We start from the raw sequence: 23,045 nt of genomic DNA on the forward strand, positions 1-23,045 counted from the left end.
ATTCTCTCTCTATCTCTTTGCCTTCCCGTCCCTGGGAAGCTTTGCTTTCCTCTTTGCCTTCACCCCGGATCTGCTTCTTCTTGTTTTGTGACCTGCGCCTTACGGATTGAGTGAGATCGAAATCGAACGTTAAGCTAGCTCGTGCAATCAGCGAAAAAGCGGTCACTTTTCCATCTGTGGGTGAAAAGCTCTTTTCGACAGTGAGACAAAGAAGAATCAAGATAGCGAAGTACAACATCACCCAGTTTGGAAGCCAAGCCTGTGAAGAGAGAAAGCTTTCTCGTTGGTGTACAGTGTATAGGTCTTACCAAACATCATAGAATGCTAGATAAGTCAGTGATCATGCTCGATCCGATCCTATTTATTCATTCATTGGCATTGGGCGATTGCTTTCATAGCTTCGGCTTTCTTTGACTAGAAATTCCTTTCTCGCATCATCTGTGTTTCAAGCTTCGTCGTATCCGCCTCGTCCAGCTAAGATATTAAACAAAGTAGTAGCTTCATGGACTACATAGGCTGCCTGCCCCAAGCTTAGGCGTATCTGCCTTCCTCTTCGTTTGAGAAGTGCCCCTAATGAGAGTCCAAATCTTTGAGCGGGAGTGGATGGCTCTCTTTCTTCATATGCGTATCGAACCATGCCGTGAGAAAAGAGTTCTTCAAAAGTGAGTGCGGGAGATTCTTCCACGTATTCAGTGGGAAGAACGCTCACGAAGACATAATAAATCATATGTACAGCCGGCCCTTCACTGAAGAAATGCATACGGGACCTTCGCTCCATATGGTTTGAAAACTCCCTTAGTAGGAGGGCCACTATTATAGGGATAGTCAGACGGGGTAGGTTAACAACTTATTTCGTCACATATTCCTCAGCAATACTCCTTTTTCCTCGATTGAGACTCTTTGCGTTCGGGACCAACTCCTAAAGCCGAGGGCGGTTTTGGTGACCATATCCCTTGTAGTCATTTTGAGGTTGAATCCGTCTTTCTGGACGACTTTCCAAAGTTCTATAGATCGATTAGCCAACCTTATTTACGTTGAGTTTCGCGCAAGAATCCCCTTTTCTTAAAAGAATTATTCCGTACTTGTTTTCCTAACGGCATCCTCTTTTAAAAGCGAAGAGCTAATAAGTCTACGAGCTACATCAAAAGCGATTCCATTGCCCAAGGAGCTCCATTGCTTTATTAATAAGACATGCTATGCTAGTCGAACCTTGTTTTCTCGAAGCCGAGTTAGGGTTGATCTTTTGGCTGAACTAAGGAATGGAAGCTCAAGACTGGCATCGAAGCTAAAGACTGCCACGGAACCGCATAACTGGCACCGAAGCTAAAACCCAAAGACTCCAAGGAGAACCCTATTCGAACCCTCAATCTCAAATGGATTTCCTGGCCCTTTTCTTTGGCTTTTGCTCATGTTCTCGGACCTTGTTGATGTTGATGGGATGACTCTTTCTGCCTCAATCCAAGCTTTCCAGCACTCTTAATCTGGTCAACCGGGGGAGGAAGCCACTCTTTGCTTCTTTCCTCCTGTGAGTATTCACTTATAGAGAGAGAATTCGAATCCATCTGTTAGAGAATCAAGCGACATGCATTACATAATTAGTTGGTTCATCGAAGCGAAACGTATCATTGTTTTATCTTCATGGCTACTTGGATCAGTCAAATGTAGATTCATTGAAGGAAGCAGCAGGTGTTATACGAAAGGGAAAGCCTATAATAAGAGTTCGAAGCTGACACCCAATGTGACCGAAGCAAGTGATCCAGTCCAGGGCAGGGGAAGAGATAGAATCATATTATCCTCCGGGGCTTGTGCTCTTCTCTCCTCACAACGTTCAAGGAATTGATCCCACTCAATCGGTTAGCTGGAGTTGGTTTCTGGATTGTGATACTCAACTCGTGCTCATAACTAAACTCTTCTCTTCAATGGGCATTTTTCTTAGTTCAAATCCCCTTTCCGGACAGATTGCGGGGAAAATTCCCTCTCTAGGCTTCCCTCTACGGTGCCGCTGCCTTAGTCTAGGTCTCTGAAGTTCAGTGCATGATTTCTTGATAAGGATTGAATTTCGCTCATAGTAAGCGACGAAAGGCTTGCTGATGTGCAAGCTGGCCTGGCTCCACCTTCAATTCAAAGTAGCTCTCCCTGGAAGGGGCTTAGGCGGAGTCGACGGTCTTTGACCCAAAGACTCCTCTTCCTCGTTCGACTTGGGTGAACAAAATGCGTTGTAAATGACTCGTACCCTTTAATGAAAAACCAATAGATAAATGAGCTGTAGTTCTTCGATTTCCTTTAAGCTCCGGATCAAGAAATCTCAAAAGTGAGACCGGATATATATAGAAAAGTAGTCGACCCTGTTTTCGCCTGGAGACCGGTTCGATTTTGAAAAAGTTCTATCTCCTATACATGGCAAATGAGTGAAATTGGAGTTGTTTGCTCTCGCCGGATCCTTCTCGTTGATTCATTCTGTCGAGAAGTTGGGTCGGGTTTTGTTGTTATAGATGGGGCAGCTTCAAGCAAATGTGTTTCAAAGTCCGTTTAACTAAATGGAAAGAAAAGCTTTGACTTATTGATTACGTTGAAAAAAGAGATTGCTTTTCTAATAGAATGAAGTCGCGCTTGAGCCGGGGCAGAAGACAGAGCTAGAATAGGAGGTGCGAAACAAACTCCGCAGGGATCTACCTAGAATCCTCACCTAAATGAGGGGACGGCGCTGACTAATGAATCAAGGATCCCGGACCGGATGTGCGAAATGAACTACTTTTTTGCTATCCCAGCGTAGGCGGAAATGCGGACTCTCCCGGGGGATTCTTTTCATTTCACTAAACTCACCCGTAGGCTAACAGAGTCTTTGGTGAGGCCAATGTACTGACTCATTTCTTTCGCTTTTTAGCTTTCATTTAGGGCATGGATTCTCAAAAGATCTATTTAAGGAAATTCTCATTTTAAGAAACCCTCTCACGGAATTAGAGTGACTGCTCCAAAGCTATCATGATTGGTTTGACTTCTGCCCTTCACTATTGCTAATGGTTTGTTTGGTCTCTTCTTCCTGTTTCACTTTCACGCAACGGAACAAGAAAACTTCAGAGTTCTATTTGGAACGGAGATTGGAAACTCACCTAGGTACTGACAAGCTCATTGAATTCGCCACTTGACTTGCATTGAATTCAAAGATTCTCATTCGATCTATAATACTCACTTACGTCACGAAATTCTTCTAGAGAGACATCATGCACTTCCTTTTCAACCGATGAGAATGGAAGACTAGTGTTGGGAAGGATCAAACTCAGAAGTGTGATTGGGAAACTTTCCTTCAGATACTTTAGGATTTAGAACGGAAAACGGAATCGAAGACTCCTTGCTTGCTTGAGGATATGCCTCAGACACCAGAAAGACTTCGAGGCAAGATATAGGATCCTGCAAGATCACATGAACGCGCGTTACAGCTAAAGGAAATCGTTCTAACAGAATTTCGTATGTAGAAGTCAGCGTATGCCCAAGAGGAAAGAATATGTCGACCTCGGCGCTAACAGTCAACTGGTCGGGTTCGTCAGGAAGTTCTCCAAAGCAAACATCTTATTCACACCGCCGTAAGGGCCTAAGCTTCCGTCTCTACCTTCACAAGTCCATCTATTGGAAACGACTCTTTGTGGAATGAAAACAATAGTCTGAATTGAATTCTTGATCCTTTCTTCGCTCCGAAGAGGAACTATACCACTACCAATACAGGGACCAATCCTACTTCCAATCTGCTTCATTTTCTCTTGCCCCATCCACAAATAGGTAGTAAGGGAATGTTGGAAAACCTTCGTCAAGCTTCTGGTAAATGAGTCTATCCCGTTTCTAATCGAATCTGAACAGCACTCAAAAGTCAAACCAAGAAGTAGAGCTATAGGTCTGAGTCTTTCCATCCCTATCCCTATTCATCTGTTGAACCGGGTCTGTAATCTAAAATCAGACTGTGTTACGGCGAATGAGTCCTCCTTTCAAGGGTATGTTGACAAAGCACTTATATAAATGCTGAAGTTTCTCCCGTTTCCTATGATTAGCATTTGGGAAAACACCAAAACAAGATACGAGAAGCTACCATCGATTCATTCGAAGCTGGAGAATGACCAGACCGGCTGGCTCTAAGCATCAGCAAAAAAGAACAGGACGTTGTGGGAGCGTAGACCCCGGAGTAGATTCTTGTTTTGTGACCCGAGCTTGTAAGATTGACTGAGATGGAAATGGATGATCAAAAGATCTATATATGGAAATATGGCACACGGATTCCACTGAAGAAACTGAAGCATGACGAAGCCCTTCCCTTAATTGCTAGTAGTTACTGAGTTTGATGCGGATGCACTATTGGATGAGTAACTGACCGCAGATAGAAGTAGAGAAGTTGGTTTTAGCTCTAGTGTGAGTGAGAGAAACAGCGAAAGTGCAGTCTTATATAGATAGGAAATGATACTAAGTACATCACAACAAATTCAGTACATCAGTCGAATCCTCTTATAGACCTAAAGAAAGGTATCACCTGGCATAACCTCACCAAAACCACGAAACAGGTTGATTGAGCCTAACGTATACGCCCATTCATTCACCAGTCAGCCTTCAAGGTAACCCTGAACCCACCACCATCAACAAGTCCAGCTCCTTTATTGGTTGCTTTTAGTCTTCTATAGTGGGAACCGTATCGGGCTAGGCTACAACGCAAGAAAAGGAATGAGACTCATAGCCCTTCCTAGAACGAAGAAACTCGCTACGCCCTAGCTAAACAAGAAGAAAGATCATGGAAATGTGGAATGGTTTCTCACTGAAATGCGACTTGGCTCAACAACAGCTCGCTAGCTACATTGCTAGAACAGGCTGAAGGAGAGGATCGAGTCGAACAGACTCCCTACTATGGAGAGGCAAAGCTTGAGGTTGGTTCGCGCCGACAGCATTGTTGGATAGACGACGGAATTGAAGAAAGACGGATACAAAAGATCAGTCAGATTAAGCACAGTTTCACCCTCTTGACACATATGTATTTCTTTAGATAGATCTTTTTTTTTGATCATCAATGAATGAAATGAGCCTTCTCACTCCTCTGTTCACCTAGGTTCTTGGATATCCTTTGAGTGAAAGAATCTACTCCCAAAGGTAGAAGATCAAACTCTGAATTCTTTGCCTGAACCACTGGAAGAAGAAGAAAGTTTCTAGCAAGCAGCAAGAAATAGAATTCCAACCCCGGCTATTGAAGTGCCTATAATAGCTATGGCCGTGGATGTAATTCCGAAAAGAGAGGCTAGTGCAATCGAAGAAGCAAATTAGAATGAAAGAAAGCGCATCGCTGACAGGTTTAGTTGTTAGGAAGGAAGCAAGCGTACCACTCTATTCAAGTATCTCCCACTGCCTCAACACTTAAATGCCGCCAGACCTGCCTTCCTACTTAAGGGGCATCCGCGACCTGGTTGGTCCGTCCATATACTCCACGGCACCATATCAATCAAACTTGGCACGAAGTCCTCTGAAGGTTCTTTGTTTACCGGGGTTGTTGTTCTATATGTCACCGAAACCCCATATTGGGAATTAAAGAAGAGTTCTTTAAGCGACAACAAGGAATGCCAAACTGAGACATACGGGACCTCATTTCAGTAGACGAACCAGCAGAGTTGGGCGATTCGTTCTTTGCCTGAACCGAACCCATCAAAACTAGTTCCCACTGGCATCCCTTATGCCGGATATTGATTTGAAAGCTGTCAAAGCTTCATCCATTAGGAAAGTAACTCTACACACTGTTGACTCAATAGTCTCTAGGACGGCATGCCTGAAAAGAAGCAAGGCAGCAGGGGATGATACTTCGACTGGAGAGCTTTTTTGCAATCAATTCCTTAGTGATATTAGGGAAGGTCCACCCCCTTTTCTAGTAACCACAAAGAATCTAGAATTTCATGAATAACGCGAAAAGTAAGGGTGGCGAGATAGAGCCTAGTGGCAACATAGGAAATGGAGAAAGCAAAGAAGCCTGACAATACATTGGTTTACAGCTGACTAACATGTAGCTGAGGCGAGGAATAGGAATTGTTAGGAGTCGCTGCCCCCCTGCTTGATCAACCACCCTAAGCTTCCTCGTCGTACCTGCCTCACGCTGCCTCATCCACAAATAGAGAGTCAAGGAATGTCTAGCGATTAAGGGAATGTTGTCTAATCTGAGTGATTGGGGAAACTAGTGGACTCATTCTCTTTCCCCTCGTTAATCCTATCTGACTAATTGGGGCTTCTTCTTGAAAAAGTGTGATCTATATGAGAATGAAGTTGTTCAAGTTGATGAACCTCTTAATGTCGGAGAAGATGACTCAATGGAAAGGTGAATCTGACCCACCTGCTAATAGATGCTCGGAGCAACAGCCTTGTAAATAAGTTCAGAATCCGCTTATTGGCTAGCAAAATCAATCGTTCATCCATTTGTTTGTTAAGGGGAAGACTCTACTATAGGAGAAAAGAAAGAACAACAGAATCAATCAACTTGGACTTCGCCACAACTATGATTTATAGACGCAATTATGGGTCTATTCCTTTGTACCAGAAGAGTAAGGTCCCACGGCTGGCTACAAAGAAATGCCTTCGAAGCGCTCCTAGCGTGCCAGAGAAGGCAGGTTTAGATACGGAATTTGATACACAAGAGGTGTCAGTTGCAACCAATACTTCTACTCGTAACAAGAAAGAGACTTCTACGAGGAGGCCTAAATCCACGTCTACGAGCAAAGGTTATGAGAAAGATTATTTGGTTTATTCGGAGAATGACTCAGAAAATGAGAATGCGAATTCAGTCTCACCGGAAAAAAGGGCCAAAGCGAACGAAGTGACTCGGGGGGGCACCTCCCTACGCCAGTACGTCTTTCTCACGCTGTCCCATGCTGAGCGTGGTGATAGGAAAAGGGTTACCAAAGAGTAGTCCCTTAGGAGGGTATTGGAGTTGTTTGATTGCCGTGTGATCGTTATTGGCAAGGAGAATCACACTCAGTCCAAAGGCTATCATTCTCATTTGGCGGTGTGTAACCGGAGTGCCTCGCGCTATACGGTTACTAAGCAAGGGCCATTTTCCCCGAATTGGACGGCTTTAAGTGTCATGTAAAAACGCACTGGCGAGCCTTTTTTCTCTTTCTCAGTTTCTAGTTCTTCGTGTAAGGGGTTCAACATTCTTCCACCTCCAAACGATTCAATGTAAATTCCTTATTTGATGAATATTACCTCAGCTAAGGACAGCGAGAAAGCATTAATAGCCTCTACTCGTGTCCTATCTAGTAGCTCATATGATGATACTGATTGTCTTTCTTGAGTAGCCAATTTCCCAAAAATGAGCTCTCAAGCCCAGAGATTGATCATATTGGCCAAAGCGTGAAGAAAAGATCTCATTTGAACATCTTGGACAAAGAAAGCTGACTTCTCGTTGACAATCCGAACCTTCTCCGCCTGCTTTTACCCATCATCTTCAACAAGAAAACGAAAAAGAGAAAAGAGAGTCCCGTGGGGTGGTGATCAACAAGGGAACTCCTACGGGCAAGTCGAAACTAAGCGATTCGACAATGAAACTCTTCAAGCAATGCAAAAAAAGGCAAGGTCAATAACCTTGACTTGGCGGAACCAACTGAGAAAGCATCGGTACTTACTTATTTGAATATTAAGGCAGGTGAGTTCGAATCCCATTTTCTAAGGCACAGAAGCGTAAAGCTAGGCTCTTTATTCCATGGCGCGTCCTCTGAAAGTTCTGCAATTGGTGGAATGTACAGAGGACCAACACTGACCTACCTAATTGACTTAGGAGACCTTCTTCATCGCCGTCGTCATCTCTTAGTGATCCAACCCTCAACACCAACTGAAACATCTCCACGTACATCCTCGCTGTGTGATTATTTGTGATCTCCTCGGGTAGAGAGTGGCTGAAGAAACTAAGGAATTTATAGCAAACAAGCTCGTAAGTTGCCTCCTGCCTCTTTCTTGAATCTCGATGGGGTTGGTGTGCCAATAGGGTACAGCATTCTAATAGAAAAGGGAAGCTTACTTCACACATCAACAACAGATACCTTGAGCAAACCTTACGACAGTTGTAGAGAGCTTATCATACGCATCTATTACGAGTGGATCAACAGCTTGCCACTTGATCCTTTCCTAGAGTCCGGTTGCTTAGAGTGATGAGAAAGCGAAACAAAAGCATGAGGCTTCTTGGCTTCTAGGCTGACTTGACTCATTCTCTAATCGAATCTCTAAAATAAGGATGAACCACCGAACCTTATTTATACGAATAAAGAACTTCGCTTCTTTGACCGGGTTGCAATAGAGCAAAACCTATTCTTGGATGATCAATAGGTAATTCACCCTACAAAAGTCTAACAAGTTCAAGAACTGCAGTCTAAATGGTGCCACCTCTGCTTTCTCCATCACTTGGGCTATCCCTTTCCTTCTGATCTTTCTCCGCGCGAGTCATCTTCGGTTCTTGGGTAGATAGAATCTTTGACAGCTGACGCAAGAAAAGAATATCTTACCACGTATCGCTCCGTACTCATATTCTGCACTATAGCGAGTATTCTCTACCTTGGCTGCCATGCCAGTAGAGGAGATGGATGAGACTTTCGCCTCATCAAGAGTCGCTATGGCTAAAGACATTATTGTTACAGCGGCTAGAATGAGTGAAATGTGCCCTTAATGGATTGTAAAGAGTATAATGCAAAACTCCTTGTCAAAAGGTAGACTTTGCCCGCGTACAACGAATAGTTAGTGTGTCTAGTGCGGCCTGGTTGATATCTTGTAGGGTTGTCTTTCCTTGGAAAATGCTATCATCATCAAAACTTACAGAGTCAGAAGCTAACTTCTAGAAATTCTTTACTAGTCCATAGCTAGAGGACATAAACGGAAGCGTATGGGAACAACCGCAATGGGAACGTTTCCATTTGAAATTGGAAATCAACATAAACTGAACAACAAGAAGAACGAAATAAAAGTCAACAAATTACGCAAGGACTTCATCTCAATAAAAGAAGAATGTCTCCGGTGTCCCATTGGGTCCAATTATTCTATTACCAAATTCCTGTCAACCTTCCTGTAGCTAAGAAAAAGGTTTGTGCCCATATCAACAATTCCGAAGCCAAGACCACACAACAAGCGTACCAATATATAGTCAATAATATTCTGAATTTGATTATCACGGGGGCTAGAATATGACCAGAAGATAGAATTTCTGTACATCTTGAATCTGTATAGAGCCTAGGTGCATCGGTCGTACCTACTTTCCTTTTCCTCAAAGTCCGTGCGTGGCTGGTGGGTTCATTGAATGGAAAACCCTCAAGTGGCTATGTGAAATGAAAGTTTACCGAGCCGAAGCTGGTTATTAAGCGAAGGTCTGAAGGCGACTCTACTTCATTTAGGAGCAAGCCTACGTGCTCAAAAGGGCTTTCCTCGGCGAATTCCCTTATTTCTTTGGTTCCAAAGGGCCCATCCTGCTACCTATTCAAACCAGATAGTACTTTCTTTGGCTTGAAAATGTTTTTCTTTCTATTTCCACTTTCTTTTGAAATTTCGTTCACCCTTGTTTTGTGTTGCTGAGATCTTCTTTCTTTGGTGGGGGGTCTCTTTTCTTTTATTCAGCAATAGAAAAATGGACTTGTAACTAACATGTGAAAGATGACTAACCTTCACCATCTAAGGAATTTCTTGCATACAAGCTTTTTTTATCAATATGGATATGTATGAGAAAGAGAATTCTAATATTCGATAACACAGGAACCAGAAGGCAAGTTTCAATACTCAAGATAGCAGGGTTGATTTGACTACTAGATCAAAAAATACTTGCTTTCCCGTGCGGGTCTCCAGCCTGACTAACCAATTTGAAATAATCCACTTGACGAACCGCTTCAACTGGCTCTAAAATACTCTCAGACCGAACACCGTTATTCAATATAATAACGAGGCCTCTGTACGCTTACCAGTCTGCCGGACTTGGAAGACTCTTTTCCACGCGAACATATGCACGAATCCCTTTTCTTGCTAACTGTGATTATGCCTCCTCCTATCAAGGGTCGAACTCTAAAACTCTACTATACATTTCAGCCGCAGCAGAAAAAGCTCTCTATCGGAGCCCCGCTTGGCTCCCGCCCCTCTTTCTTTCGTTCCATCGCTTCATTCTTTAGCCTGGGAGTGCCTTTGATTCGTGCTTTGTTGGGATTCCTATAAGAACCTACATGCTGATGTTCACGATGTCGATAGCCATTGATTTAGAGGAGATCTCTATTGACAGTCTTTTAGTGACTGAGAATTGTGAAATAGCGACCTGGTGGCGAGTAAGTGTTGGCAATGGTGGACACTGGGGCCACCCATAACTTCATTGCGCCTTCAGACCTTGGCTTCTTAAGCGGAAAGGATTCTCGAGCATGAAATCTCATTCAAGTCTACGAACAAATGAATGAAGCAAATCCAATGAAGAAAGGACGAAAGAGTGGTCAAGCGGTCCTTCCTGCGCCAGAGGGGAATTCTATAGTGGAAGTTGACAATTTGACAAAGCGCTACGTCAACTAGCACTCCTTTAGCTTTAGAAAGTGCCTAAGCGGTACCCTTTGAGGAAGCGTTCTAGTTGACGATTCCTACTGGTTGGGAAGCATCACTAGGTCTGGGCCTTTAGAAGATGAAAACGGCGTTAGCGCTTCTTCCTAACCTACTCCCCTTGAGCTTTGTCGAAAGTAACTTTCTATTCTTCTGATCTGATTGCTAAATGCTGTATATAGACATGAGCCTCTGCCTTTCCTTTGATCTCAATTTCCGCCACAGGGTTCGAAATAGGGTAGAGAGGATTTAGAAGTAAAAATGACCTAGCCCTTCCTGACCATAGCATAGGTCTATTTCGGTGGCTGCTATAGTTACGAGTTACATTCTTCTTTGTTGACTTATGGGCGGATAGGGCGGATGAGAGCCCGAGAGGTGGTAATCTCGTTCGTTTTTCAAGGAACCGTGGCGAATCATATTGATTGTCTGGATTGCCTTTGCTGTACCTATCTTTTTGACTAAAAGGAAGAAGTATGAGAGCCGTGGCACTCTTATTGTACAAATATGGTACATTGGATTTGTAGCCTTAAATTAAGGCATTTGACGCCTTAGTATGTACTGAAACCCGAAGTCCTCTGAAAGTTAGCTCTCTCTCTTATTGCATAACTGAACTTCAAGCTAAAGATTGACTCTACCGTAACAGGTCTGGAACAGAGTGAGAGCAAAGCTCACTAATCAAATAAGAGACCCGCCCCTCCTCTTGCATCTCTGGTCAAACAATATTGTAAATCAAAGTGCTTTCTGTCTCGATCCTTGCAGGTGAATTCCGCAAAGGTCTCTCGTATCTGGCTCATGGTGGGAGAACCCATGTCCGGACGAGCCCACACTGCGGCATGAAAAAGTAAAAAATACGGAGCATGACTTTCCCTACCAATCACGACAAGTAAACAGCTAAAGAGCCTCAGCAATCGTTCTAAAATGACATGCTATTCCCAGCTTTCGGTGTTGAACTCTTTCAGTAAGCACCCCTTCCGCGAAGGATTTCCAGGCGAGTAGGACCACCTTTGCTCTTAGAGCAGTTCACTCATTATGTTCAATAAACCCCTGCTTTTCGCGTTATTCATGAAATCATGATCTTTCTTTCCTAGCCCTTAGGAGTGGACCCTTATCTAATCACTCACTTATGTAAGGATCAACCACCCATCAATGCACAGGGTCTTCTTTGTTGACGCATACTTCCTGATTTACTACTTTAAGCCTACCTCTTTCTTCAATTAGGAGAAGAAGCGCATCTTCCTGCCAAAACGGTAGCCCGGTTTTGAACCGAGGAGAATGTCTTTTGCAGTCCTAAGACTACGTAAACAGGATCATTTTCTCCTAACTTTGCCTCACTCACGCCCTTGGAGCTGCTTTTTGAACAACGGAGACTGGTTTGGCTCCACTGTAGAAGTTGTTCACTTTATTCTTTCAATCCGCTAGGTGATCTTGAAAAGCTCCGACCGGGATAGTTTTAACGTCACTTGCTCGACCAAAGTAATAGGAATGGGAGAAGCGAAATAGCGGGAAAGAATGACACTTCTCTAATGGGGGGGCTTGCCTTCCTTTTCCATCGGTCTTGAAGGCCTTAGATCAGCGGAATACAGGTAAAGAAAGAGGGGGATCCACTTCATGACATATAACAAAATAGAATCTTCCCGCCCTTTGAATTGAACTAGCTAAAGTAGCGAGCGCACTGTTTTCTTTCTCTTTTCCATGTCTTGTATTTCTTTCTACAGAATGCGCGATAAGACTCGGTCTTAAAACAAGAGCTTCTCATCCCAATCCCATTCACAGTGGCATGTTTCAAACAAATCTAAATCGAATAGGAAGCTTGCTTTCCTTAGGAGTGAGAAGTTCATATTGTAGAGGCGATAGCTGGGGAGTAGTGAAATGAAAGATTATCCGAAACATGCCGATCTACACCAAAAAGTAGGGAGAAAAGGTACACCGTTCGAACGGCTAGAAAGGTCTAAAAGTGAACTTCAACTGGGATTCCGAAGAAATTCGACAAAAAGCGGAGAAGGAGTTGTCTTAAAGGAATTACAAGCACGCAAGATTACCAATACTAAGTAGTAAGATGACTAAGATTCCAGCACACGAGGCTGAGATGGGCGTCTGTGGCGTCTCTTTTCTTTCCAACTTGAAACTCATAAAGAACTCATCTTTATATCCTCAATCAGTGTACCGGGAGAGGGGGTGGAATCTGAGAGTTCTCCCCCGAGCAGATATGTGACCAGAAGAGGTGGACAAAGATGGAACCTTTACCATAGATAGAAGAAGCAAAATAGAATCAATATTCTTATAAGTAAGTCAGAGTTGACTCCAGCTTCCAACAGTCATCTAGAAGTTCCATCGACGAACCCAGGTGCTCATAGCAATTAAGAGCCGAAATGGATCGCTATGAGCCGGTAACCGCCGGCCTAAGATCCTATCTTCAACTTGAAAGAAGTCAGGCTCTATATGACGTCAGTCTCTACTTCAACAGGTAAGGGTATCTGGCGTGTCTCCAACGCCATAATCTTCCTTCGAAACAGCCTTTTCTTTCGCTTACTAAGCCTTCTAAGCAAGGAGTAAGCTCGTCAGCCAAGATTTTCTTCTTTCTCTCTTTCAGTATTGTCTTCTATAGAGTCATCGGATCGACTTCTTTTTTCTGTTTGCGCCTGAAAGTGGGAAGCCTTTGGATGTCTAATACACACATTAACTGACTTCCATTACTGACTGACTGTTAGAAGTAGGGGGAGAAAGCGGTTTCACGCTACGGGAGATGGTCATTGAGGAGGAGGTCCTGTCCTCCTTTTTAGAAGCATACCTTTCTGAATAGAAATAGTACAGGCACGGGCGTGTGAAGCTGTTTTGCCAGAAGTTCCTGCTCATACTCAATAGGATTCTTTTTTCCTTGAGATGGAGATGACCGGACCACCCCTATGAGTCCTAGGATTCAAATGATTCAATTGTGGAAGATTTCGCTATTGTTGCAAGGGGTGAAGAACTGAGAAGGTAGAGTAGTGCCCTAGCGAACCTTCAAAGCATGGCTTTTAAAGTCGGAAAACAGCAATACTCTTCGTTTTTGTTGGAAGTGGAGAACATTCAGATTGATTCTGGGATTTCAACAATAGGGAGAGTCATTAGTTTGATTCTGGAATGAATAAGCTGGGCTAGCTTCTAACCGGGCAAGGTAGGTAGGAATGTTGAAAGATTGAATCACTTACCCAACAAGCTAATTCTATGGAAAGAGAACGGCTTGCAAACCTCCGACGGAAGAAGAGGAGGCTGAGCCCGCACAGGCAGGGGTCGCTTAGAGGGACGACCCTTGGGTAAGTAACATGTGACCGTACTATAACTATCCTTACAGGTGATGCACGAGGAAGAAGAAAGAGAAGCCCTATCGGAAATGGAAGAAATCTCAGAGAAATTGATCATTGTTTGTAACTTCACTGCTACTTGGCTCAGTCAAATCAGAATTCATTGGTAGAACAAAATTGCCTTCATCTCGAGCTATCGACCAGTAAGCCAAAGTCTCAATATTCTATTAATAGAATATTCATTCCATTCAAATAGCTCTTTCGAGAGTCTTGTCTGATAGGCAATTCCTGGGCAACGCGATAAGCCAAGCAAGAGAGCCATCTCATCTCGAACCAGGTCTCCCACAGGCACTGAAACTGGCAGGGGAAATGACCACGCTAAGTCCTCTAAAAACCATACACTTTTCTCACCAATTGACAGCCAATGTGAAGGGGATCTCTCTTTTAATCAATTTCATTCCACAGTTGGAAATGCAATTCAAATGTTTTAAGGACGATATCTACAGAAAGAAAGTCCACACCCGATCGAAGATCTTAGCACCCGAACCCCGGCCACTACCACGCCTAACGACCGGTTGGGTTGAAGCGGCTGAACCATGTAGTTCTGTCTTTACCTAGGGCCGAAGGCCAGGCGGATTCTTAGCAGAGGGGTGGGTTCGGTACTAGAAGAACCCGAAGCGAAGGTTCACTGACCGCTCCTTTTGAACGGAGATTGTGGCACTAAACTCAAAGAACCCAGGTGAACAGAGGCTCATTTTTGATGGGGCTTACGAATGACCTTATTTCGGGCGGAAAACCGATGATTGGGGCAGCGATAGGTAATCTATCAAAAAGGGGAGAGAACTTGGCTTAAAGCTCGCGTAAAGGGGCATAGAAGATCAATCCCCAAGCGCAAGAGAGCTGGTGGTGCTTCGCAGAAGAGAACAGGTGCTGGACCGGGGCCCTTCTTGCTCCATCGGTAACGGTAACCTCTTCTTCAGTCAACAGGCCGGGGCTTGTTCTTCGACAAAGACGTCAATTGTAACAGGCCATTATCTCGATCTAGAGCCGTAAGTTCCACTTTTCGAGATAGGGGCGAGACAAAAAGAAAGTTGTAGTCACATCTCTGCTGCGTCCACTAAGGTAGAGGAATGAACTTTCTTACCATAGCCATTAATTAGCTTAGCTTGGACAGAGCCACCCACAAGCAGTCTTGTGATCTAATGAAGTTAAGAAAGAATTAAGCTTTTAAAAGGTAGTGTGGTAACCAAGCAAGCGTGAGTTATTTCTTTCTGTCTCCGCTTGATCCCAGTTTCCGGTTGATGAACAAGGGGAAAAATAGGGGAAAAAGAGAATAACAGCGTACAGTTCGTATCAAGTTGATAAGAATCTATTTGACTTTTGCCAAGGAGGGAACCCCATGGCCAAAACTCTGACACATTGACTTTAGGGAGCTGCGGAATGAGACTCACACTTCTGGGTTCAATCATCAAATAATGGTTAGAGGTGGAGCTTTAGATCGAGAGCACATCGCTGGGGACTATAGAAGCCCTTATTTAGTAACTAAACCTCAAGCCACGAGAGATTGACTTTGGAGGATAAGCTCACTGGCTCGGAAGAAACACTTAACACCGGTGAGTCGAACATCATTTTCCCGAATACTCTGAGGCTTCAAAATAGAAGAATTGAAATACCACTCACTATACGACATTCCTCGATACAAAATGGAGCACCCCAAAAAGAAGAAAGAGAAAGGGCAAGGATTGTCTTCTTTTGTACCACCACTTCCTTAAGTGAAAGGTGAAGCTCCCGTCCAACCATATGGATCTAGCGGCTTGGAAGTTTCATTCTTTTTCGAGGTAAGGAGACTGATTTGATCTATTAGTCAGCTAGTTCCCCTAGATGAGTCAATATCTAGTGAAGGCTACGGGAGTCAGATATAGGCCGGCCTACTCAGCATTTCCCACTCAATGGACGGTGCAATCTTATTTTCGGTCTCCAACGGTGAGGTATTCCCAATATTCCAATCTGAGATGGGTTCTTTCGTGCAGGGGCAAGGCCACTTCTATCACATGGAAAGCCTCTTCAACTTAAACAAATAACCATGGATTTCTTGTCAATCTTTTCGATAAACCTTCGCCCAGTAGAGCCCTGATGAGTACTTAGGTCTCTCGTTGGGCGGCTTGGTAACCGAGGTTGGAGTAGGCAGCGAGTTGAGCGCAAAAGCACTGTACGCGCAGCAAGCGCTGACGGAACTAGAAAGGATATTGGTCGTCCAGCCCAACGATACAGTACCCGGAACACTTTTGACCAAGAAAATCTCTTTTCCAGAAAGAAAGAACAAACTGCAACGGAGGAATTAACAGCAAGAGAGAGGTGCGTGACTAAACCCAAACCCAATGAGAGGCGCATCATTCAGCAGGGAAAAGCAATCGTAAGCAAGCTATTGGAAGAATCAAAAAAGATGGACAAACTTACGCAAAGAGCTAGTATCTAAATCCTTAATACGTAAAATGGAATGAGCAACTCGACTGACCTTTTTCTACTTACTGGGCGAATCTTGCTCTCTCTCGATTCGACGACTTCAAGTACTAAATGAATGAAACTGATCGTCTTCTCTTCTCACTTACCGTCCTATCTGGCCTACCTTGGTTAAGAAGATCCTGCCATTTGGTTCTTTCTCCATTCCGTTCTGGAACCCTTTGTTGTTGTGTTCCGGAAGAGACTCTATTACTAAGGATACGGTTCGAGCGCAGGCATGGGTACAGGACAAGACGGAGGTGCCGCTGGTGCTGCTGTTACTGATCGCTAGCCGAGCCGTGCTGGCTGGCTCTGGAGGTTCTTTCTGTTTCATATCCTCCATTTCTGTTATCTATCTGAAACTCGTTTCTCGTAGGAATATGTTCTTGGTACGCCTATCTTTCATCTCCATTACCTCTAATCCCCGTCTTAGTTTGTCTCTCTCCCTAACGGACCCCGGACCACCTTCTTCATAGTAAAGCAGCGATCTAACAAAGCAAAGTTGTGCCATATGTGGGCGTTGAGAGCAAGCACGTCGGACAGGGCAGGAGTCAACAGCGAGCACGGTCAATAGGAAGAGAGGCGGCAAGCCCTAAATGCCAGTAGAGAGAGGGTCGATCCCTCAGATTGGATTCGAAGGCGGGAGTGTAGTAAGGCTTGAAAGCCCTAGCGCACAGGAGCGCACGCACTGCACTGTAGTTTTCGTAGCCTCGAACTGACCTTAGGAAAAGCGATCCTAGAAGAGAAGCCATACGCGCTTGAGCATTCCCAGAAGACCTAGAGAGAAGAAAAGGGGCGAGATTAGCGTAAGAAAGAGAAGTTCGTGCTACAAAAACTTCAAGAAACTTTATCCATTAACGGACGCTTTCTGGGAATGAATCATTTTGAGCATTTGCATCTTCCCAATTCGAAGAAGAAAAGAAGAAAACAGCTATTGGTTGATTGAAAGGGCGGAGACGTTGATCAATTCTATCTTTTGGACAGGAATCTGCTTTACAACTTGCACGGTATTGAGCATCTTTTACACAACCAGGTTAGGCCGAATCTCATTGAATCCATCAAACAGCGAAAAAGAAATGAGGAAGTGGTCTTGCATGAGCCGGTGAGGAATTCTTTAGGTACAGCTATATATGAAAAGTGTTCCGCTAAGTGAGTCAGCTTGAATAAGAATCTTTCCCAGGCCAGGAGAACAAGGTTGAGAATATTCGATCACTCCTCAAATGAAATGCTTTTGCAGTTGTTCGAGAAAGTCACGCGTATCGCGTACAAAAAGAAAGCAAAGCGCCAAGATCCATTGAACGTTGAGTTGCCCTGCCGCCTATCTCTTCCGGCTCTATAAGTGACCTGACCACTTTCATCCTTTAGTAAATGCTACAACCCATTCTTGCTCTTGCTCAACGCTCTGGATTTCCACTAACTTGCATATTCTAAGGAATTAGAAGACCCGAGTGAGGGTTCAAAGCAATACGACTCAAATGAAATTAGCAATAGGGCTTGCCTGATTCACTTTCTGCTCTGAGAAGCAGTCCAATCTGCAGCCTTCGGACTTAGTTATAGGCAACAATAAAGCAAACAAAGCAAGCTTCTTCCTCAATTTCTTAGGTTTCACATCTATATTCGACTAAAGTTTTTCAAAAAGAGACATCGGCTAAAGCCCTTAAGGGTGATACTAGCCACTTAACTGTCTTCTTTTCTTCTAATGGTATTTTGACCTATTAGGAAATATGAAAGATTGCTCTTTCTTATTCATAGTTTTCACGAGCGCTTATGCATTTTAGGTTCAAGTATCGTATCGAGTGAAGGTGGACTTGTCTTTGAGACAGTGATTTGATTTCCACTCTTGCTTGTAACTAGAACAGGTGTAAACTCTCTGTAAATCGCATCACCAAGCGCGGATCTGGCTAGACAACTACATGCATATCCCTTAGGCCCAGGCCACGAACGAGGCTATGCTACCTTGCCACACTCTTATAGTACAATAATGACTTTCTATCTACTGAATGTCCTGTCCCTATGTTCCAAGCCAGTGGCATATTACTCTATCTATTCCATTTTTCAATTCTGAAGGCACGAGTTCCACCCAGCGTAACAAAACAAGCAAAGCTGGGCATCTCGCTCCGCTCTTGACGAGAAAGTACAGAAGTGAATCAGCACTGCTTTGGATCAAGCTTCCTGGGCGTAAGTTTAGAAATGAGAGCTTGGAATGTGAAAAGAGGGACTCATAAGCTTGTAAATTCTTGGTGTAATACTCACTCGTAAATTCTTGGTGTAATAATTTTTCACTGATCAGGTGTGATCCGTCTCATCGGTGTAAGAATTAGGAATTCCTCTTCCAACTCGTCCCGGAATGGGCATTATGGCAAAGAACAAGAAGAAAACAACAGGAGATATTTGTCCAATAGTCACAAATGGTGCTTCCACAGGTTGACATCCGATCCAACCTAGTAGTAAGCGATCCGCCAAAAGCAACCAAAATATTCCTTGGTGAATCGGGCGAAAACTTGAACTACGTACATATATACTTTTCAAAAAAGGTAAAGCCAACAGACATATAAAAACTGGTGCTATTGCGGCTACACCTCCCGATTTGTCAGGTATACTACGAAGAATGGCATGGATCGGTAGGAAATACCATTCCGGCACAATATGAGGCGGGGTGGGCATCGGATTAGCAGGTATATAATTGTCGGGATGCCCCAAAACATTAGGAGCATAAAAAATCCAAATGGAAAAAAAGATAGAAGAAGCTACCCAACCTACTAGATCTTTTACATAAAAATAAGGGTAAAAAGAGATTTTATCCATCTCTGCATGCACACCCAATGGATTATTTGATCCATATTGATGCAATGCGGCCAGATGAAGAATACTGGCGCCCGCTAAAATAAAGGGGAGTAAATGATGAAGACTAAAAAAACGATTTAAGGTGGCATTGTCCACGGAGAAACCGCCCCAAAGCCAAGTCACTATGGTATCTCCTACGTGAGGTATGGCGCTAGCTAAGCTTGTAATTACTGTAGCTCCCCAAAAGCTCATCTGACCCCAAGGTGGTACGTATCCTATAAAAGCTGTCACAATCATTAATAGAAAGATTACAACTCCGATACACCGAACAAATTCCCTAGGACTGCTATAACTCGCATGATATAGACCACGAAAAAGATGAAGGTGAACCACAATGAGAAACATACTTGCCCCATTAGCATGCATATAACGGAGCAGCCAACCCCCTTCAACATCTCTCATAATGTGTTCTACGCTGTTGAAAGCTAGATCCACATGAGGTGTGTAATGCATAGCTAAAAAAATTCCAGTCACTATCTGAATGACTAAACAAATACCAGCTAACGAACCGAACCCCCACCAATAACTAAGATTGCTCGGGGTTGGATAATCTATCAAATGCTGATTCAGTGTGGAGGATATAGGTTGTTTAAGAAGAGAGAATCGTTGGTTCCTTATAGTCATTTCTTTTTTCTCTATCATGACAACTCTTGTTCCCCCACCTTTTGAGCGTTCTGGGGCCCTACTATATCAACTATTTAGACCTTTCTTTCACCTCCGAAGGATGGAGGGGGTTATACAGCAAAAGAAGCGTCGAAGGGTGAAGAGTCGTCCGACTGCTACTGCTCGGTGACCGAAGAAGAGAGGTTTTGACCGCTTTATATTCTCTCCAGCACTCCCGGACTGATCATCTTGCTGCAACAAAGCAAGCTTAGGAATGAATCATCTAATGGAAATGGAGGTCTCTGTCCGCTTGGAAGATTCTTCTTTCCTCTTCGGTGAAAGAGGGCGCAAAGGTGCGTGAATTCGTATCTTAGCTTCCCCCCTATTTTGCCGATGCTTTCTTGTCGAGTAGACTCAGCAGTAGGTAGACCATTCTTGTTTAATAGATCGTTGACTTCTGTGAAATGTTGATGAAAATCAAATGATGATCAAAACTCAGCTGTTTTCGTGGAGATTGTGTGTTTGTGCTCAGCGTCCCCCGAGTGCTCTATCGCAATCGAGCAAGTTCATCTGATCACAATGTGCGTGGAAATCTCCTTCAAGACAGGTCAAATGCGTCACCCGTTTTTCTCATTTCATTCATATTTTGGGAATGATGAACTACCTAGTCATTATATAGAATAGGTCTGTAATCCGATTCTTTAGCACAACTAGGTGTTCATATCTTCCTGGCGACGTCACTCCCAGGCTAAAGCAGAGGGACACTGTTTGTTTCGAATTCTCGTAAGAAAACGGATCTTCTTTCTTAGCTTTGACAGCTATATGTGGGAGAAAAACTTCAACCTCCTTCCCGGCGGAATGCCTCAACTAGCAGCATCAAAGCTTTCATTCCCTTCGCTCGAGTTTTGTTTCGAAATTCACCTCTTGAGAAAAAAAGGCCCTCGGGTCCAGACCCAGAAATGAATAGGAAGCGAGGCGGGGGTCTTTCATTCAAAGGGGAAAAGAGGGGCGGGGCTTTGTTCTGGGGGGGCCGCCTTGCGCAGCTTTGGAAAGGAGAGAATTTCATTCACTCTCTCCCACCTAAACTATCTATCCTTAGAAAGCAGGGCGAGAGAAAGTCAATATGATATTTGCGTTGGTTTTTCCAACGAAACGAAGCACTTTTTTGTCTTTCTCATTCGGAAGGCTCAGTCCCACCCCTGACTTCAATGATGGGAACAACCTCCGCACTCCGGCGCTCCAATGAACAAGAGTTCCCCGCCTTACTATATTGAGAATAGTGGTCGATCCCTCGGGAGTGACATTCGTAACTGAATGTGATGTTCACGGGTGAGATTCTATCTTTCCAAGAGTACTTCCCTGTACGTAGTCTATGTCTGGGGAGCATACTTGACAGGAAGGAAAGATAGACAGAGGCGGTAGAGAGGTCCCCCACACTTCGATTCCTGCCCCGTTAGCATCTCCGATCCGAGATAAGGGATGACTCCGTTAGGTCTTTTCGGGCCGGAGCCGGCCGGTAATGGACCTACTTACCTTGCTTGTAGGCCAGCAGCAGAGCGAACCCTTGTTTCTATTGGATTGGTGGTTGCTACCAAGACGATTTCTTTATGCCCATCAAAGCACCTCGAGATGCTAATCCACGAAAAACGATACGAGAAATTCGAAAGAACTCATATACGGAACGAGGGCGACCCGTGGAAATACATCGGTTTCTGACTCGTGCAAAGGAACTATTTCTTGGCAACTTGGACAACTTATAACGATGTTTGTCCCGCATATCACTAGGAAGATTGGGATCTTTACAAAAGGCTTTATAAAGCTTTCGTCTCAATTCATATTTAGCCGCGAGCAATCTACGTTTGTGATCTCGTATATTTCGATTCTTCGACATCTTACTGAGTTTCCACCTCATCTTTGTGAAAAAAGCCGCTCCACGGTGGTAAAGTCTCATCTTGTGTGTTGGCCGAAGTGACAATAGTCACATTGAACCCTCGAATATGTTCGAAGATCTCGAAATGATCTGCAAGTTCCGGGGAGAATTCGCAAAACTCCGTTTCCATCGAGAATTGAATGGACTTTTCCCGTATTTCGACCGGAGAATCTAACAGAGACATTACTGTGGATATTCTGACCAAAAAATGAGACATTCCATGCCCTCGAAGAGTGCTTTGTCGTGCTAGGTCACTGACATATCCCTTTTTGTCTTTATTTGACCCCCAGAATGGATTGGATCGAAACGACTTTCCCGCCGAAGCCCGTTGTGTCTGTATGACTTTCTGACCGCGCGGAATCTCCATAGCCAATTTTCCATTTTGGATTATGAAAGAAGAAGGTGCTGCCTTTGGTACGACTCTGATTTGACACGATCCAGGAACTTCCATAACGTTGGCGTGATTCGGTTTGAGCAACGGATCCTGACGTGATACATCTTCGTAATGAAAATGACGTGGAAACATGAGTCGGCTTTTCCAGTATCTTATAGAATGAGCACTTTTGGCTATCTACTTCAAAAAGATAGTAGTCAACATGAAAAAAACGAGATTCTTTCTTCGATCGGAATACAGATGAGATCAGAAGTGAGTAGGTAAGGAGTGAATCCACTTATTTCAGAAAGAGATGTTTCAGTCATTTCAAGATGGAATTGATTGCGAGCAAGCGTAAATAGAGAGTCTTTCATAGAAAATGCATATTCATTAGAGAAAGGGGCAAACGATGCAATAGCTTCAAAGCCCATATAGCTTTCCTGATAGCCCTCTTTTCTTCGAACCACTGCTGCTACCAAAAAAGAGCTATCCACTCCCTTTTCTTTTTTCAATCTCAAAGGTATAGGTGAAATTTGGAACAGTCATTTCCATCTTTTTCTGTAAATTCTAAGAAAGGAAAATCCCGAAAAATCCGTCCATAAATGACGAACTCCATTATACAGATGATAGGACAGGGCTAAGGCAGTAATCTCGACGGAGATTAGGATGAGCTTTGATGAATAAAACAAGAATTGGTAGAAATTCTCATAAGTGAAGCAAATCAAACCAATTTTCAGACAAAGAAGATAAAAAAAGAAAACGATAGTGGCTAGGAAAGCTCCGGAGATTCTATGGGAAATTGGAAACGTCGAAGTGAGCTGTGGCTTATAAATAGGAAGATGGGGAGATAACGGGCGAAGGATATTCATGATATTAGGTTGGATTTATGTAAATTTGCTTTGCTCGCAGAGCGGCATACCGAAAAAAAGAAAAACCCCAACCTAAACAAGTGGTGTTAGAA

The 23,045-nt window shown here is 43.8% G+C and overlaps 3 protein-coding genes across 3 annotated transcripts; all 3 read right to left on the bottom strand.

The window, feature by feature from the left end:
* Nucleotides 1-17,601: 17,601 nt before the first annotated feature.
* LOC132289947 (cytochrome b) lies at nt 17,602-21,363 on the bottom strand. The gene has a single exon (XM_059790029.1). It carries the CDS (start codon nt 19,818-19,820, stop codon nt 18,621-18,623), a length of 1,200 nt encoding a protein of 399 aa, XP_059646012.1. The 5' UTR covers nt 19,821-21,363; the 3' UTR covers nt 17,602-18,620.
* A 6-nt stretch (nt 21,364-21,369) lies between these two features.
* LOC132289945 (small ribosomal subunit protein uS14m) lies at nt 21,370-21,672 on the bottom strand. The gene has a single exon (XM_059790027.1). The coding sequence runs from the start codon at nt 21,670-21,672 to the stop codon at nt 21,370-21,372; it is 303 nt and encodes a 100-aa protein (XP_059646010.1).
* On the bottom strand, nt 21,536-22,615 carry LOC132289948 (large ribosomal subunit protein uL5m-like). The gene has a single exon (XM_059790030.1). It carries the CDS (start codon nt 22,235-22,237, stop codon nt 21,674-21,676), a length of 564 nt encoding a protein of 187 aa, XP_059646013.1. The 5' UTR covers nt 22,238-22,615; the 3' UTR covers nt 21,536-21,673.
* Nucleotides 22,616-23,045: the final 430 nt, after the last annotated feature.

The sequence above is a fragment of the Cornus florida genome, unplaced genomic scaffold, assembly GCF_030987335.1.
Source record: "Cornus florida cultivar Cherokee Brave unplaced genomic scaffold, ASM3098733v1 CherokeeBrave_3.0.0_Hap2_scaffold_204, whole genome shotgun sequence".
Lineage (NCBI taxonomy): Eukaryota > Viridiplantae > Streptophyta > Magnoliopsida > Cornales > Cornaceae > Cornus > Cornus florida.